The sequence below is a fragment of the Halyomorpha halys genome, unplaced genomic scaffold (assembly GCF_000696795.3).
Source record: "Halyomorpha halys isolate HHAL.00 unplaced genomic scaffold, Hhal_1.1 Scaffold374.1, whole genome shotgun sequence".
Taxonomy (NCBI): domain Eukaryota; kingdom Metazoa; phylum Arthropoda; class Insecta; order Hemiptera; family Pentatomidae; genus Halyomorpha; species Halyomorpha halys.
Genome location: NW_027112597.1, coordinates 1,178,767 through 1,196,634, shown reverse-complemented (window position 1 = coordinate 1,196,634; position 17,868 = coordinate 1,178,767). Strand labels below are relative to the sequence as shown.

Below are 17,868 nucleotides of genomic sequence, written 5' to 3'. Positions count from 1 at the left end.
ATATATCCCTACTAAATCTAGCAATTGCAAAGCATTAGCGGGTCTGCTAGTTTCTTTATAAATTCAATAAAATCCATTGTTAACATTTATAATTTATTATTTAAAACTAAAAAATATCTGAATTAAATTAGGTTACTAAACCCATGGTAATGTTCCAGTAAAGGATTTTGATTATGAAACATCTGAATAATAATACATTCAAATCTCTCCGGGTTCAAATTTCGTGAACATAAAATTTGAGTTTTATCCCTTAAAAACGGACCTTTATATAAGCTTGTTTGTGCTGAAGTATTGACTATAAAACTGATGGATTCTTGTGTAGTGCTGAGATCGGAAAGTAAAAAATGTACTGTGCATCTGACCGCCAGTCTGATGATAATGACGACTTGAGTTATAGTGAGCCTATCATTATTATAGAAAAATGTAACCTCGCTCTACTTAAAGTTACGTATTATTTTTTTATGAACTGCAATAACGTTTGTTTCAGTATTTATCAAGGTTATGATCAACATCTGTTACTTGTCACAATAATAAATTTTGTCAAATTTTATAAAAAATAATGTTGATATAAAACTGAAATTCTTAAATTTCTTTGTAACAAAATTATGATGACATGGAATAACGAAAATTTTAATCGAATTGAGAACATAGAACATCAATTAGTACCCTTTAGAGGTAATATGTTTTATATAATTTAGTTTTCTATTACATTTGAAGCAAATATAATCGGATTCTAGTTTATGATTACATACACGATATACGGCAAAACCAAACGGCTGCTCCTGAAATCGCTATTAGTAACCTGTAGCTCTTTCTCCGAGAATCTGCCTAAAGAAAATGTCAAATCTAATATTCCTCAATTATCATTTTAATGTAAACAATTCCGACCTCTTAATTGGTTTATTATTTGAATTTGCTTGCTGTATGCTCGATTATATCGCGTTACAGTTCAAGGAATCAGCTGGAATAAAAAAAAGAAGCCCTGAACATTCGCTAATGTGACATTCTGAGCAATAAGGCACTTGTTTCACTGATTGCTTGCGACCTGCTTAACACTGACACGCACCTTTTATCCAGCATCGAATTAGGAGAGTGACTTGGAACTCTTTATTGGTCCAGATATCCCCACTGTATGTTGTGTACATCACACGATTAAATTTTCCTTACATAAAACTTAAAATCAGTGTCATCAGCGTGAATTTGTCTTAGGTCCTCGAAAACGAGGCGGGACCGACTAGAATAGAAGTTAGAGAGCGTCTTGGAATGCTACAGTCTCCAACCAAGAAGATCAAAACTTACTTTAAATAAAATCGAATGTACAAGTTTGTAATGGTTCTTTTTAACCCTTCGTAGGGCGCGGTCAAAGATTCTCATAATCGGGGCGCGGTGAAACAGACATGCACACGATACATAAAAATTCGCAAAGTCCCTAAATCGCCGTATTTAATTAAACCAAAAATTACCGATAATCTTGAGGGTGTAAAAATATAAAATAAATTTAAAACATTCCTTATTATTTATTTAGGTTCAGAAACCAAAAAAAGATCGCAAAAATAGGCTGAAAAGTATGTTGCATTGAGTGGTTTCGCATGAGAGACAAATATCTTGGTTGCATTTCATATAGGAGTAGTTCGTGAGCCGATGTATTCCTGTTTCCACCATGCAATCACAACATATGGACCGCTTTTGGAGGTCGGGAGGGGTTGATTTTGGACGATCATCAGACGAGAGGGATCTTGAGACGATTTTCCAAAGAGGTGTGAAGGCCGGATTTCAGTTGGCTTCTTCGCTTAAGTTGTCCGATACACAGTTCATGTGATAATTCTTTGGGGAAAACTCTTCTTGGAATTCATTCTAATTGATTCCTGAAGTGAATAACCAAGGAATTTATCCCTCCCAAGTTCAAAATTGTGTAGAGAACAATCATTGGCCATCGGTGTGCATTTCGCTGCACGTTGTATATGGCGCACATTTGGTTAGCAGTGTCACCTCCAGTTTTGTGAGCATTATAATACTTTATGACCTCCGGTTTATTTTTTTCTCCAGTACTTTTAGCAATGGCTTTGGTTCCGAGCACAGAAGAAACCAGGAGTACGCAATTATTCTTGCATGTGACGTAAGTCGCCACCACTTTTTCGTCGTTGAAACCAAAAAGGCCGGAATATTGTAGTCTCCCTATAGAATATCCCTATCAATGAAATACTGAAATAACGATTGAAGAATTCATAAAAAAATCTTGGAAAGAGGGGCGATGACCAGAAAGGTGCGGTGAGCCTGACAGGCACATGATCCCCATTCATAAACTGTAATGGTACCTGACGAAAATGACTCTAACACAAGTATCGAAAAACAGTTAAGTGCTTGAATTTACTATCTAAAGTGAAAAATATTGACCTTAACCTAATCGGGCGCGGTGAACCTATCAGATCAAAACATGTGTGGCGCCCTTTCTTGACGACAGGAGACTGGGCGGGTTGGAACCACCCCACAAAGTTAGAAAACTACTGGGAGGTAGGGGTCACACTCGGCGCCTTTTTGGAAGAGACAGCAAAAAACCGAGTCCTGTGCCTGTCAGATCAGCCGCGCCCGATTCAGGGTTAAAGCACTCATGGGATTTTCAAATTTCGTTCAGTAGCTAGTTTTCTTATTTTTAGTGGTTTTTGCATGAATTTTTTCCAATTTCTGGTAAAATGCTAATATATTAAGAAACTTTTAGCTGTTCACTATGTTGGCCTTTCTTGTCTGATGTCTAATTCTCTTTTAACCTGCCAAATCAGTGCACAGTCCCTCTTAGTCCATATTGACGTATTGTATAACTTTGTTCTCCACGTCTAATAGCTATCTATGAAATCTGGAGGTACCATCTGTCGTGTCCTATCATGTTTCATTTCCCAACTATACCCTACTTGGTCTCTTCGTTCATAACATCGTTACTCCAAAAATATTCCTTTCTTTATGCCCTTCAGATTCTCTTAGCTTTGAATACTTTTTTGTCGAAATATGCATCCATTCGTCTCCCTTACTATTTGGTGGCATCTGTCGCCCACTTAAAGTACCGTTTTATGAAATATTTAAGGACACCATTTACAAACAAATCTCTTCCAAATCCAATATCATTTTTTTCTAGAGATTTCAGTAGTAACCTCTTTATGACTTCCTATGATCTGCCGGACCTATTGAATTTTATTTAACACCTCAATCTCTATATCAGTGGTTCCCAACCCATAGACGTCTGCGGGCCACTAAATCAGAAATGAAAGCAACTGTGGTCCACTAAAGCGGAAATGAAATCACTGCGGGCTACCCTAACTCCTGACTTGGGACAAGGGGGGGGGGCGTTTCCCTCGGAAAATATTTGAAAATTAGGTAGCATTTTGAGTCAATATTATAGTGCATTTGCCCATTAAAACCTTTCAGCTAAACACGTAACAAACAGGGAGGATAGTTAGTAAAATAGTTTTAACAATAAATCTTTAAAACCTATTTGATGCCGGACTCTCCCGTGAACCACCCCAAGGCTCTCGTGGCCATTATATGACCACTACTTTATGTATTCTTTTACAACAGTACATCCAGTTTTCCACCTACTGCCTTGATATTTACACCCTGGACTTTCTGATAAACTGCCCGCCTCATCTTAACACCCTGTTTATCTTATTCTAGTATAGTACGATCTCCCTTTTTTCGTTGCTCCATCCCCAAACTATTTCCTTCGGAAACCTCGATTCTCTTCCTTTTGAAAACCAGATGCCTGATCCTCACGCTATCCAGTGGGGCTCCATTTATTCCTAAAGTTCTATCGACTTCAAGTTAGAAACACCAACCAGTCATCTTCACGCTACCCTTAACCGTCATTCTCATCTTGTAAAGGACGATCCGATAAAAACCCCTTCTGCGCAGCCCTCTGACGCTTGTACAGAAAGAGTGAGACGAAGAGATGCGGCAAGACAAAACTTTGAAAGCGGTCGACTCCCGAAAGATTATACCATCTTTAAACAACTTCAAAACAGTACTCAATATGTATTACGCTTTAGCAAATCTCTTAATTTTAAAAAATCTCTATCCCTAATTTCCAAACGAAATGGGCTATTCTTCACAAACTCTCTTTAGGTACAAGTAGTGTTAACCTCAGCAGTTCACCCGCCGCTGTCCTCAACAGTCACTTTTTCTCCTACTCATTAGTCATCCTTTCTTTAATCCCAACTACTTCCTCTTTTCCTATATTACTACTGATGAAATTCATTAGTAAACCACGTAACCATTGACTATGGATTTTATTATATTCCACTTAAATAGATTAAAGCCTCATTAGCTTCCATTTTTTCGATCCTCCATTATATCTACAACTTCTCACCAAAAGACCTAACTCTCAGTCTGGAAAGCCACCCTGGTCCGTCCATTCAAGAAAACTTCAAATCCTGTAGTAACTTCTGATGATTTTGGCCCAATATCTCTACTGCCAAATCAATCCAAACGTTTTGAATGAATACTTTAATCCCAACTACCCCACTTTCTCGAGCTAAATAACCTTTTGAACCACCTCTATTCTGGTTTCCAATTGGGATTCTCAAATCAGTCTGACCTAATTAAAATCTTCAAAGACCTCTAAACAGCCTGAGGACTGCAGAAACTCACTAATTTTATTATTCCTTGATTTTTCCAATGCCTTAGATTTCTTCGACTTTTATATCATCCTTTCTAAACTACAGTCTCTCTCCGTCATTTAGTTCCCTTCTAAGGTCCCAATCATTCATCACTGATCGATTACAGTCGTTGTCCCTAACAATGCTCTCTCAACAAGTTCTCTACCTTTTTCTAGTGGCGTGCCTCAAGCTTCCTCCTCATCCCCTACTATTTTTTCCATCTTTATCAACGAGCTTTCGATCTATATCCAACATTCTCTGTACCATCTACCCTTATGACTTCCAAATTTACTTTTCTTTAGATCCCGCCATCCCGAAACTACAAGAAGGCATTAATAGTATAAGCCCTAGGGTAACCCACAATAAACTTACGCTAAAGCCAAAAAATTCAAACCATGATAATGGGATGCAATTAACCCAGTTCAGCTGACTCTCCCTATTGATGTCAGCATCTCCAAGTTTCCTTCCTATTCCAGGTTATTAGAACCCAACACCTCTTCTACAAAGTCTGGAGTTTCAATCCTCTGTTGAATCTTGTACACCTAGGTCCTATCCATCTAACTTGTACTCTCCTTCCAAGCAAACTACTGTATTTGAGTCCTTCTTTACTTCAGCAACCTCCCTCTGGAAACCCTATTCCTTCTCAAATCTCTCCATTTTTTAACCGCCCTTTCCTCCAATCAGGATCACTTATCACTATAGCACATTTACACAAAATATCTGTAAATATTTGAAGTATTTTTATATGTTTCACTAAAAACCATGTTTTTTAAAAACTAAAGTAGATCAAAAGTCATATTTACAGAAATAAAATTAATACCCGTCCTTTGGTTATTTTTATAATTTCATGATTTTTTTGTATGAAAAAAAAATAAAACAGAAATATTAGCCTAGTGCTAGCAAGATCATTTTTATTACAGGAGGCCTAGTTCCACAAAAATCATCTTTCTTTACTAGTCTTGAAGATGAAGTCAAGAAAATAATACGGGCATGTCAGTTTACAAATGTCAACGGTAAGAGTTATTCAGAACTTTGGCATATTTATGTAACATATAAACATCTGAATAGATGGAAATAAGTTTATTAGGGTATATGTGTAATTTTTTAAAATTTAATTTTTAAATATATGATTATGAGATCAGGAAAGTATCTTTCGAAATTCGAAAATATCTATGGTGTGTTTTTTCATTGATACTTTTATCATATGACTATTTTGAACTTGGAAAAACAAAAAACTAATTATTGTCATAATTTTCAATATTCTCTTGTTTACTGATAATGAATAAACCCGTACTTTTCACCATTCACTTTTAATGATAATAAATTATGAACCAGGCTCTCTTACAATCATAACTTCGAAATAGACTTTTCCATTTATCAATTAAGAAAATGTTAGGCTCAGACTCGGGAGAATAGCGCATCCACTCACAGCTATTGTAAAAAGTTTACAACTCGAAAACAGGCTATTATGAAAACATTAAGAAGTCAATTTCAGTTGAGGCGTCACTTAAGTATCCTAGAGTCAGCAGTGGCACTAGATCAAATCTGGCCTGGGGCAGATTGACTCTTATTTTGTGGTGACCCAATAGAATGAAATCTCAACCTTTTCAGTCTGGTTAAAATAGATTGATGACCTGTATGATAACCATTCCATATGTTAGAAAAAATCATGTAGAGGGTTAACAAAAAACACTTGTATGCTGAAAATTCAAAGATAAATGACGGAAATAGTCAATTTTATTTTTGGGATTGATTTTGGTGGAAGGATTTTTCAGTTGCTTTTAAAATTGAGCAGGTAAGGCTTATGACAGTAAATATCTGTCTTTGTGACTCTTAAATGAATTATGTAATGCCAGAAAGGCCTTCTGATTGTATCCCGTCCAACATATGTCCATCTACTGGCTCATTACAGAGTCAGGGTCAGGTAAAGTATGGATATAAAAAGTATATTCACACCTACTTAAGTACACTGTGTTCTGAACATTAGGAATGTTTTGAGGCATCTGTTAACATTCAAAAACTTCTCTCAATTGGTTAGAGAAGAGTATCAATTATCCGGACTAATCAGTGCCAGTCCTACTCCAGATACAGATATTGTTCAAATAATAGAAATAGAAATAGTTAAGATAATCAACATAATTATATTCTCTCTCTAAAGTAACATTTGAATTAGGAACAAATGCATAGGTTTATAAACAATATGTATTTATTTAAATGTATGTATTATATATCTATTTTAATGTTGATATTTATCTTTATTTATGCTGAAAAAATGTAAATAAGAATGAAAAAAAGAAGAATGTAAACCAATAACATTTTATTTAAATTGTTGAAACTCAATCAATTTTCATTTGTTTTAACTTATGCTGTATTTTTTAGCTGCCCTGTCTATTAAACTCCACAGCAGCAATACTTTTGACTGGTCAATATCTTCTTGTTTTTGTTCTTATTTGATTGATTTGTTTAAGTACCAACTGGCCTAGAATTTCACAATTTTTCTCTTACTCATTGTTTTCTTTATCTTCAGTTTCCTCAACAAACTACAAGAAAAATCAAAAATAGTTTGCCTTCACTTAAAATTTGAAAACCTTGATTGTTTACATCCAAGGAAAGCCAATCTGTAAATCCTCAATAAAGGTTTGGGTTTTCTACACAGGAAAAATATTTCAAATGGATCTCAATTGGTCTGGATAATTGTTTGTCTTGTTGAGTGATGTCCAGTTAATCTATGTTCTACTATACAGGCAAAAAATGGCCTAATTATTTATTGTGGTTTTCCTAGTTCCATGAAAATATTTTGGAGGTTGATGGATTTATAATCACTTGTGAAATATTTATTCAATTGATAATTAAATTTTGATTAATTAATATAATGAAATAAATGAATTAATATAATTTTAAGATAGTAAATTATGTGTATAATTTTTTTATCTATTAGAGGGTCTCCTTGATTAAATTTAAATAGTTAGTATTTCTACCTCTGGACCTTGCATATTTGGGTTCCATTCTTGAAACAGAGATAAATTCTGAAATATAATAATTGATTATGGCTTGGAGCTACAGAAATAAATGTCCAAATTTCAGGTCATAAGGAAATCAAATTTAAAAAACAAACTGAAGGTTTTTTTAAATGATGATGGAATTGTAGTGATATAGAAAACAATAGTTACATTTTTCTGAGAACAGTGTTTATTTTTGTACTTGTAAAAGTTTCATCGTTGACAGATAATTTTATTTGATAGAAAACTAGAAACCTCTAAAAATGGACAATGATTATTGCTCCTCTAAGCCACAGAAAATAGTTGGGTCCTAAATAAAGGAACTATGAACAGTTAACAATTATGCACTTCATTGAACCTATCGTGAAGATATTAGGCTGGCCTCTTGAAAGATTGTTAAATTTCAGATTATGATTTGATAACTACCCATAAAATATATAAACAGCATTTAAACACAATAAAAATGGAAAATATGGTTTTATATAATCAAAATATACTACCATTAAGATAAAATATCTAGTATTAAAATATATGTATGTAAGTAAATGTATAGAAAGCAAAAATAAATTTGTCTGAATCTGTCCATAATGATCGATCTAGGAGAATATACTAGTAGTAATTCTGTAATTCTCGATCTTAAAAAACATTGTTAGTAAACAGTTCAATAACCTCAATTATATCTTCTGAATGATATAATTTTTAATGGGTTCTTCTCTAATACTCTGTTTAAATAAAACTATTTGAAAAAATTTTTTATAATTTATAATTTTTTATATTAGTTAACTATTATTTTTTGTGTTAGGTTTTATTAGAAAGCCTGATTAGTTTATGTTTTATGTTTAACTTACATCAAGCTTACTTTAATTTCATGCCATTAATTAGCTTAGCTATCTGAAAGATTAAATTATAATTTTTTATGCTGTCTTTGATTTTCATGTATCCTTTGATCTTCTGAAATTCTCTTAAAATTCAATAGGAGAATTTATTTACTAGATTTAATGTTACTTCGTACCTTTTCCACTCTTTCAGATTCCTGGGCTTACCACTACATGACCTTATAGTATTAGTTTTAAAGATTCCTATTCCTATAAAAATACAAACTGATTTACTCAAGTTTATTCAACAAACAAAACAATATAAATCATGGTGAATTTACCTAAGAAAATAATAAATTTTAAAAAATTTAAAATAATAAATTTATCAATTTCACATAACAACACAAACATTAGGAAAACTGAAAATGAACCTGTAATCCTGGAAATAAAAATGTATCTACCTAGAAAAACTTGAAAAATATATGAGTAGCTGCTTAACTATGTTGAGTTGCTAATTCACATAATGTGTGTAATGTAATCAACAGATCACCCTATAAAACAATTCTTAAAAAATAAGAAAAAAAGATACAGAAGTATAAAAAAATATTAGAATTTTTATTTATCACTCATAGGGTTAACAAAAGAAAAGTCAAGGCTTAATACAAATGGTGATGTATGATTCTCAGTGAGTCCAGAATAATGGTTTCACCATCCTCTGTGACTGGTTCTTTTCAACACCCCGCTTCTTCAAAAAAACTACTTATTTTATGTGAAGAACAGTATCAATATTCTTAAGTTTGAAGCATTTTATTTAATTACAACCATTAATATTAGATTTAATGGAGTTAACTTGAACATTGAGTGATTTGCCTTTGGAACAGTAACAATTATAGATATTTTTTATAATGCATTGTGTTTATTTAACTTACAGTTGGTGTTGGTAAATTCAATATTAATAAAAAAATTATTATCTCTCTATAAAAATGTTAAAAAAACTAATTTTATCTATTAAATTTTTTTGTGCTAGTTTGTGTTCCACCACCTGGAAACCTCTTTTATATAGGATAAAATTGAATTTCCAGAACCATGTATAAATTGATGATTTGAAATATAACTCATATAATGAGACTTATAAAATTATCATATTCAATCAATGTGGTTTTAACCATAACTAAAGAAATAATATTAACTATTAATGTTAAAAAAAAGTCAAGTTCAGATAAATTTTAATTACACATTATATTTTTATTATCCTTATTATTTTAATGGCTAGTTCTTTATATATTTTTTGCTAATAAGATAATAAATAACAAAAAAAAATTATTTTCAGGTCGTGCAAATTATTGCAAAAGAGGAAAAATGAACCAAAACTACAGAAATAATGGTTTGCCTTTTTTTTTTTTTTTTTGTTAAATTGTATTAAAATAATTTGCATAGATTAGAAAACATAAAAGTGAACCACAGCGACAGATTTTTTTTTTAATTAAACCATATTATAATAACTTTTGCATAGGTTTAAAATACATTATTCAACTCTTGAATAATTTAGAACTGCAGTGATTAAAAACATGGGGAGATTAATGTATTATTATTTAATTTGTAAATACTATTGTAAATAAAACTGTAGATGGCGACACTGCTTCTCTGGCATGGAGGAACAATGTCGCCTTAGTTTGCCTCAGTCGCTTGTTGGTATCTGTTCAGAAACATACTCTTTGTCTCTTTCTCTATATAACCCTCCCTAAATCCCCCCCCCCCCAAAAATAGGTCTTATTGGTACTTTACGTTTGAAAACAGTTTATATTATTTAGAAACACATATTTAACAGGAGATTATTCTTTAAATTTTTGGATTTTGGCATACACTATTTTGCCATTTTTAACAGTTCCATCAGTGTACCAGACTAGGCTTCTTCCTAATCATCCTAAATGTAACAATTACAATGAAATTCTTTTCAAAATCAAGTTTTTTGTCCAAACTGTGGACAATAGGATAAGAATTTTATTATATTTAGCGACCAGGTTACAGATTGTTTACTTAATAATTTAGTGATAATCCTATAGTGCTCTTTCATTACTTAATATAATGGCTTTCAGAAACAATGTGTGCCTACAGCATACAATTAAATTATTTTGTTCAGTTCTCCTATTATCGTGTAATGCACACCATTCTTGACAAGGTTTAGAGCTAAGAAGGTAGTGAAGAACTAAATAAATTATTTTAGATCTTAATGCTACTATTGTTTTATTTTTTCTATTCAGTGGAGCCTGAAACTCAATGTCATATCCTGGCCAGCACCAGCCATCGCCAATAGTTACTATCGTGTGCTACTGCTATCCAGTACCTCACTCCTAATATGGACTTTTTTTTTTATGAACCTCTTCCTGGTCTTTCTGACATACGGGTTATATAGCTAACCTCGAGGTAACCAACCTATTCTAACCATGGTCTGGGTTGTCAAGTTTTCATTTTGTGGGACCCCTCAGAAATATAAGTTGACCCTCCAGACCAGATTCAAAACAGCGCCGCTGCAGTCAAGAGGCAGTTAAAGTAGATGCTCCAACTCCTTTGCCTATGAACGGACCTCTGTTCTTTCTTTGGCAGGGTACTCTCAGGCATAAGAGATACGTTCTCAGTGCCATGACAGTCTTTGTTGACTTTTGGAATCCACAATGTTGTCTTGGGTAATAAGAGATCCAAAATAGATAAACTCAATGACTTTTTTTATGACTATGTACTCGGTCTTTGCTGCATTAACTTCAAATCCCATTTTGCTGCTTTCTCTTCTTTCAAGAATCCACCAGAGTAAACTTAAAAGGAGCATCTATCAGTGTCAATATCATCAGAGCAAGAAGTTGTCTTTTTCGGCTAAATAATGTTTCATCAATTTGTGTACCAGAATCTCTAATGGTCTTTTAAAGAGCTCAATTAAAGAGGAGACTGGCTAATATCTACTTTTTCAAATGAATATTACTATATTCACAGAGAACGTTTGTATGGTGATTAAGATAGTTAGCATTTATTAAATATTTTCCAAAATATTATTTCATTTCTTTGGACATAACTTTGTTTTTCTTTGGACATGACTTTAAAAACATTTATTTCTTATATTGGGATGGGCAGTATTTGAAAACATTTATTTATATCAAGGAACATTATAACTCTCTCTGAAACGAGAAATTGTGGTGGAACAATATTGTTTTCAAGTTGCATAGTTATTTAAATTATGATATCAATACCTATAAAATCTCTTTAAAATCCCACTAGTTCAATCGTCAAAAGTTTATAATGGCTAAAATGGGTACAGTTGTGCATTCAGGCTACAATTGTAGAAACCCACTTTATCACTTTCCCTGGGGAAGGATCGCCGATGCTCTTCAAATCATGATCACTTAAACCACGGACCAGGTTATACTATTTCATTACTTGTTAATATGCATAAATGTATATATGATTGAATAACATTGTAAATATCAAATGGCTTACTTCAGAGCGGTGCTAAATTCATTTCCACTAACTTTAAAAATAATATAATTCTTTAATTATAAAACTATAAAAAGAAAACCTTAATTATAAAAAGAAAACCTTTGTTTTCTCTTTTAGGAAAACTAGTTGATAAGTTTTCCTAAAGAGTGAATCTTTAATAGTATTTTTCATAAAGCTAGTGGAAATGTACTTAGCACCACTGTGAAGTAAGTGATTGATGTATATGTATACATATATGGGGAGCATGGTAGCCACGGGGTAAAGCGCATGGCTACTAACTTCAAGGGCCCGAGTTCGAATCTGGCTGGGCAGAAAATTGTTTTCTGTTACACTGTAGCTGTGAGTACACTTCAGTGGGTTCTGAAGCCCTCCTGAGGTCCACCCAGCCTCTTAAATTGGTTACTCTTAATTGAGTCAAAATTTGGCAGTCGAGCGTGATTCTGGCCAAATCACCTCCGTGCACAACTGTTGGTCTAGTAACAGTACTTCTTTACAAAGTGCTGAACCCCTGACCCTTCTGGGGTTGTTGCGGTACAGATTTAAATTTTTTTAACATAATTATAATAACATATAATTATAATAATATAATATATTTATAAAATACTTTATAGAGACCTCCTGGGCAAGCCCTAATAAATATACTAGTAGAATGCTTATTGACATTAAAGTTTATAGTAATTAAGGCTTGAAGACTGGTATCCTCCGCTTCCATTTTCCTCTTTCTTAATGTCTGACTGCTACCTTTAGGTTACCTCGCATCTAGTCTCTTTTGATGTTAGAGGTTGACCTTGCTAATACACTGGATCCTAGTTCTATAATATCCATACCTGTTAATGTCATATTTATTAGTTAGTTTGTGAATATTTTGTAAAAGAAACAGTTGCTAAGGTTTGTTAAACCGTTGCTAAGGTGTCGCCAAGCAACAGATCGACCATCTTCATTTTTAAATCAGTTCCTGCTAATTAGTAGCCATTACAGTTTCTCTAACCAACCCTGTCTGTGTCCAGTTGGTGTTATTTTTTGGATATTGTAAATGTTTTAGTCAACATTACAGTCAGGAACCAGACCTCCTCTGCGTCTCTGGCCTTTTACTGGAATATGAGTGGTTGCTAATTAGTTGGCTCGTATAATACATTACAGCAACCAGGCCCTGTCTGCCCTCAATAAATTCCAGTGTGGCCATCTTGACTTTTGTACATTTCGACTGTTGATGAGCCAGAACAGACTGGACCCACCAGACCAGTTTGAGAGTTGCAGCAGTATTCATAGCTATGGAGTGGCAACCTACACATCTCGACAGCAAACTTATCTTCCTCTGAACTATCGGAGTGAATCAACTTTTCTTTGGGACTGTCGACCGGAGTTGATTTTATATATCTATTGATTTTGTAAATTTGTTTCTTTTGTTTTCATAATTTATTTAGCTAATTTTATTTTCGTCTAAAAGGCCTTTTAATTTTGCTTTTATTCAAACTTTTTATTTTTTGTTTATTCGTTCAGTTTATTTTATGTTTATGTTTTATATTATTAGCCTAGCCAAATAAATGTTTATATTCTGAGCCATCTTGTGTTTTTTTTTCTTTAAACGCTTTCCAATAAAAATACCTCGTCAATTTGAGGTGACTTTAACAATACCAATATATTTTCTATTTACCTTCAAATATTGCCTACCGTGTTTGTAATATTTGAACATGCAGTATCAAGGCCTTCTAAGATATCTATAATCGTTCAAGTTAATGTTGTCTCCTAAAACTGAAAGAACTAAAAAAACCTTTCTTTTTTTTACATTCCAGTTTTGAAAAGAAAACCAAAGACAAAATTCTCCAGAGATAAATGTGATGATAGTTCTATGAAGAGAGGGCCAGGCACAGTAAAAAAAGATAGGCCATCAAAAAATGCGGGCCACAGTCCGAATTGTTTGGCTAACAGGAATTGGCAGAAGCTATCAATTCATCCATTCATAAATTTCATGAGACTGTTCAGGAAGAAAGCACCTTCTGATTGCCCTTTGCATGTTATGAGAGTGTGAGTATCTTCTTAACTATTTTGAAATCACTATTATTCATTTATTTTTCTATATTAATTAAATATTATTTTAAATCTTAATTGTAAGAATTTTAAATTATCTGATGTTATTAGAGAAGAAAAATATTATTAATTGATTTTTTTTTAAAAGAATGTCGTTAGAAAAACTCTATGATAGATAGAATTAGGATTCAATTTGTTTTAATTAAGGTTAAAAATGTTTTACCAAATACAAAATATATCTCCACAATAAAGAGTTAGATATGTTTATAATTAAATTCCATTATAGAATTATTTAATTATCCTCTTTTTTTTTTTATTAAAAACCACAATCCTTCAATTTATAAATTTAGATATAAATAAATTATTTATTCTAAGACACCTCACTTTAGAGTAACAGTACAGAAATATTTTATCGACTTGAAGAGTAAAGAAAACAATTTAATTTTTAAGTCTTTAAACAGAAAAAATGTAATCTTGTGATACTAATAACTTAATAAAAATAAAATAATAATATTAACAGAATGATACTAACTATAAGTACAAAAATTAAAAAGTTAATACATCAGTTTTTATTCAGTTTATATGTGGATATGGAAAGTCTTTTTCAATTCTGTTGGAACTGGAAGGTGAGGAAATGATGGAATAAGTGGAATTTGAAGGTAGGAAGGGTACTAGAGTGATGGATGGAATTGGAATGGAATTCCATAGGGAAGAGGATCTGGTAAGAAAGGATCTATCAAAAGCTGCAGTTTGGTGGACCATTGTATATATGTCTGAAGACTGGGAGCGGGTATTGAGGGAATGAATACAGGATTTGAATTTAAGGAGACCTAAGATGTATGATGAATGGTGGCCCTTCAACTTGGTAAAGGAAGGATGCAAAGAAGTACTTATGATGGTAAGAAGGCTGAAGTCACTTCAATTTCTCATAAAAACGAGATCCCTGGGGAAAATTGTACAAGACAATTTATTAATCATTTTAGTTTTGCCTTAAGACACCCCCAAATACTGTACAAGAGTAGTCAAAATGGGGGAATATTAAGGAAGTGATGAGGAGTTTATGGGTTTCAAATAAAATTATGTGACGAAGGTGATTTGAGTCACTTTATGGTGAAATGGTACAACATGATTTTTCTAGGAAGGAGATTGACCAAAGGTGATTCCAAGGTTTTCGACAATTGAATAGAAGATTATAGGGCTATTAAGATTTAACAATAGGACTGGAATAGGAGGAACTATTTTAAGGAGATGGTTGGAACCTATTACAATTGCCTTTGTTTTTTCCACAATCAACGTCAGCTTGTTAGCTACTGCCCAGTGACTTATGTGGTTCAAGTCTTCTTGAAGTTTTATTATTGCCAGCAATAGTTCAGAAGTTAGGAAGAACAGTTATATACAGATGAATAGGAGAAGGTCATTAACAAAAACAGGGAATAGGATAGGGGACAGAGACGAACCCTGATGAACAACACAGGAGAGGGGAATGTCTTGGAAGGGGGCCTGGGATGATTACATACTATGATTGGTTGGAAAGGAAGGATTTGAACCAGCAAATAGAACTGTTGGAAATAGGAAGATTTTGTAGTTTAGCCAAGAGGATGTTGTGGTACACAGTGTCAAATGGGTAGGATGAGAATAGTGAATTTTTTATTTTTAATGGCGGTCTGGAAGTCATAGATATTTTTAAGGAGGGTGGATTGCATTGTGTAGCTAGATCAGAAGCTAAATTGGAAAGGATAAATGAGGGAATTTTCTTCTAGAAAGTCTAAGAATTGTTTTTGTACAAGGCATTACAGCAGTTTTGATAGGTTATAGAGGGGGTAAATAGGACGGAAATCATGCAGTGTGGAAGGATTTAAGGTTTTATTTAATGGGAATACTAGGGCAGTTTTGATGGAAAAAGTTGTAAATAAGGTAAAAGACTGGGAGACAGAAATTTATTATGTATTATTAAATTTACTGTAATACTAACAGGACCATAATCATTGGTGTGGGACTTATGATAGCTGTTTGTAGCTCATCATAGGACAAGTGGGGAAAAAAATAAATTTTATGGGTTTGAAATTTGTTCAACACTGGTCAGAGGAGATTGATTGGTAGCAGTCATTACATAAATAGCCAGATCAATCATTATTCAATTTTTAAAAAAAGTTTTAGAAACCTGATATGATATTTTAACAAAGCAAGCACAGTATGGGATAGAAATATTATTGTTGATAAGGGCTAATAGATAAAGGACAGGGACACCATTCCCATCTAATACCAATTAGATGGCATGACCCATCTCAGTGCTTTCCCTATATGTTGGACACATACCCAAGAGGCACAGGAAGAGTCTGATGTGGGTACGTAATACAGCGGGAATTTGACTGTGAGTGGTTCAACAAAGAGTTTATGTATCGTGAATATTGTCTTATGATTATTTGTTTGTGATTATACTAATATTAAAAAATAGAAACGTCGGAAAATAAATAGTTGTAAACTATTTTTGTTTCTCTTTTGACCGCAACCCTGACCATCTTCTTATATATCAATTTTTACGGTCAACTATATATACATATATTTAAAAAATAAAATGTTACTTATTAGTATTGTTTATGTGTAATTTTGTATGTATACGTTGCTATGGTGTCCTCGGATGCCATTATTCCATGAATTGGGATCTACAATCTAGGCCTCCTAAGAGCCTCCTGACCCACTCTTCTTAACAACTTTGCTTCTTTATGTTAAGGATTTGTGGTAAAGTGATTCAACTGAGATAAGACTCCTGACCCTAGATCAGGGTTTGATAACTTTAAATTATTATTAGCCATACTAATTAATTATTATTATTGTTTAATAAAAATGAATTACAAAATAAAAACAAATTTATAAAAAAATAATATTGTTACAACTCTATATTGAATAAGGTACTATCTCAAATATTTTGAACAATTATTTCAGAATAAAAATGTTTACTAAGCTTAAATTTTAACAAATATAGTTATTTTTTGGTAATATGTCGGCTCATTTTGTAGGAAGGCAAGAGAAATATGGAGGAAAATGGATAAGGAACGAAAATACCCATATTTAGAACAAGCTCTAAAAGCTAAACAAAAGGGCTATATAACATAAAATAAAACAGATATTATCTACAGTTTATTTGTTTGTTATTAAATGGTTATTTATAACGAATATAATTCTTATAAGAGTCCATTTATAGATTAAGTTTATTTAGTTAATGGGGATGTGGAAAATACAATTATAAATTGTAAGGCCTGGTTTGTTAGTTCATTAGAATTTTGAAAATCATGTAAAATTTATAATTATATACTATTAAAATTATTAGAATCAAGAATAAAAAAAATTTAATTTCAAAGGTAGTGATTGTTTAAGCTTTAATAGTGTTTCCAGAAGCTCCAGTAAGTTTTGTTTTTATCAACTTGCTGATTAATTTATTTATTCAGGTGAAAAAAAAACAAGCCCCCTTTCAATCTATAAAAGTTCTTTGTAAGCAAAATCAATTGTTACTGTTATTAAACCTTTCTCATTATCTCTGAATTTGATATTGATTTTAAATTTAAAGTAGAATAACATTCAATTTTGAATCTTTATTAAAAAAAACTATTATTACAAAATACGAAATAATCACATGAAAATTGTTTAAGGAATGAATAAAGTGAAAGGAAAAGATTCAACAATCTCTAATTAATTTCATGCAAACAGCTGATATATTTATTTTTAATATATAAAAGTCTATTAAAAATTATTCAACTAAGTTTTGTTCTAAATTTCAATCAGGTTTATCATTTCTTTGATAAATGTTTCTGAATGAAAAACAACTGTTTAAGGGGATCCCTTATATAATATTTTCTTTCTTTGATTGCAATTATCACCCTAATTAAATTTCATTACAAA

General features: G+C 32.4%; 1 protein-coding gene across 1 annotated transcript; it reads left to right on the top strand.

Annotated features, from left to right (window-relative positions):
- The first annotated feature begins 220 nt into the window (after positions 1–220).
- LOC106681901 (uncharacterized) lies at positions 221–17,107 on the top strand. The gene is made up of 6 exons (XM_014422466.2): positions 221–396; positions 488–675; positions 5,564–5,656; positions 9,788–9,841; positions 13,737–13,968; positions 16,989–17,107. Exons 2-6 carry the CDS (start codon positions 606–608, stop codon positions 17,083–17,085), a joined length of 546 nt encoding a protein of 181 aa, XP_014277952.1. The 5' UTR covers positions 221–396; positions 488–605; the 3' UTR covers positions 17,086–17,107.
- Positions 17,108–17,868: the final 761 nt, after the last annotated feature.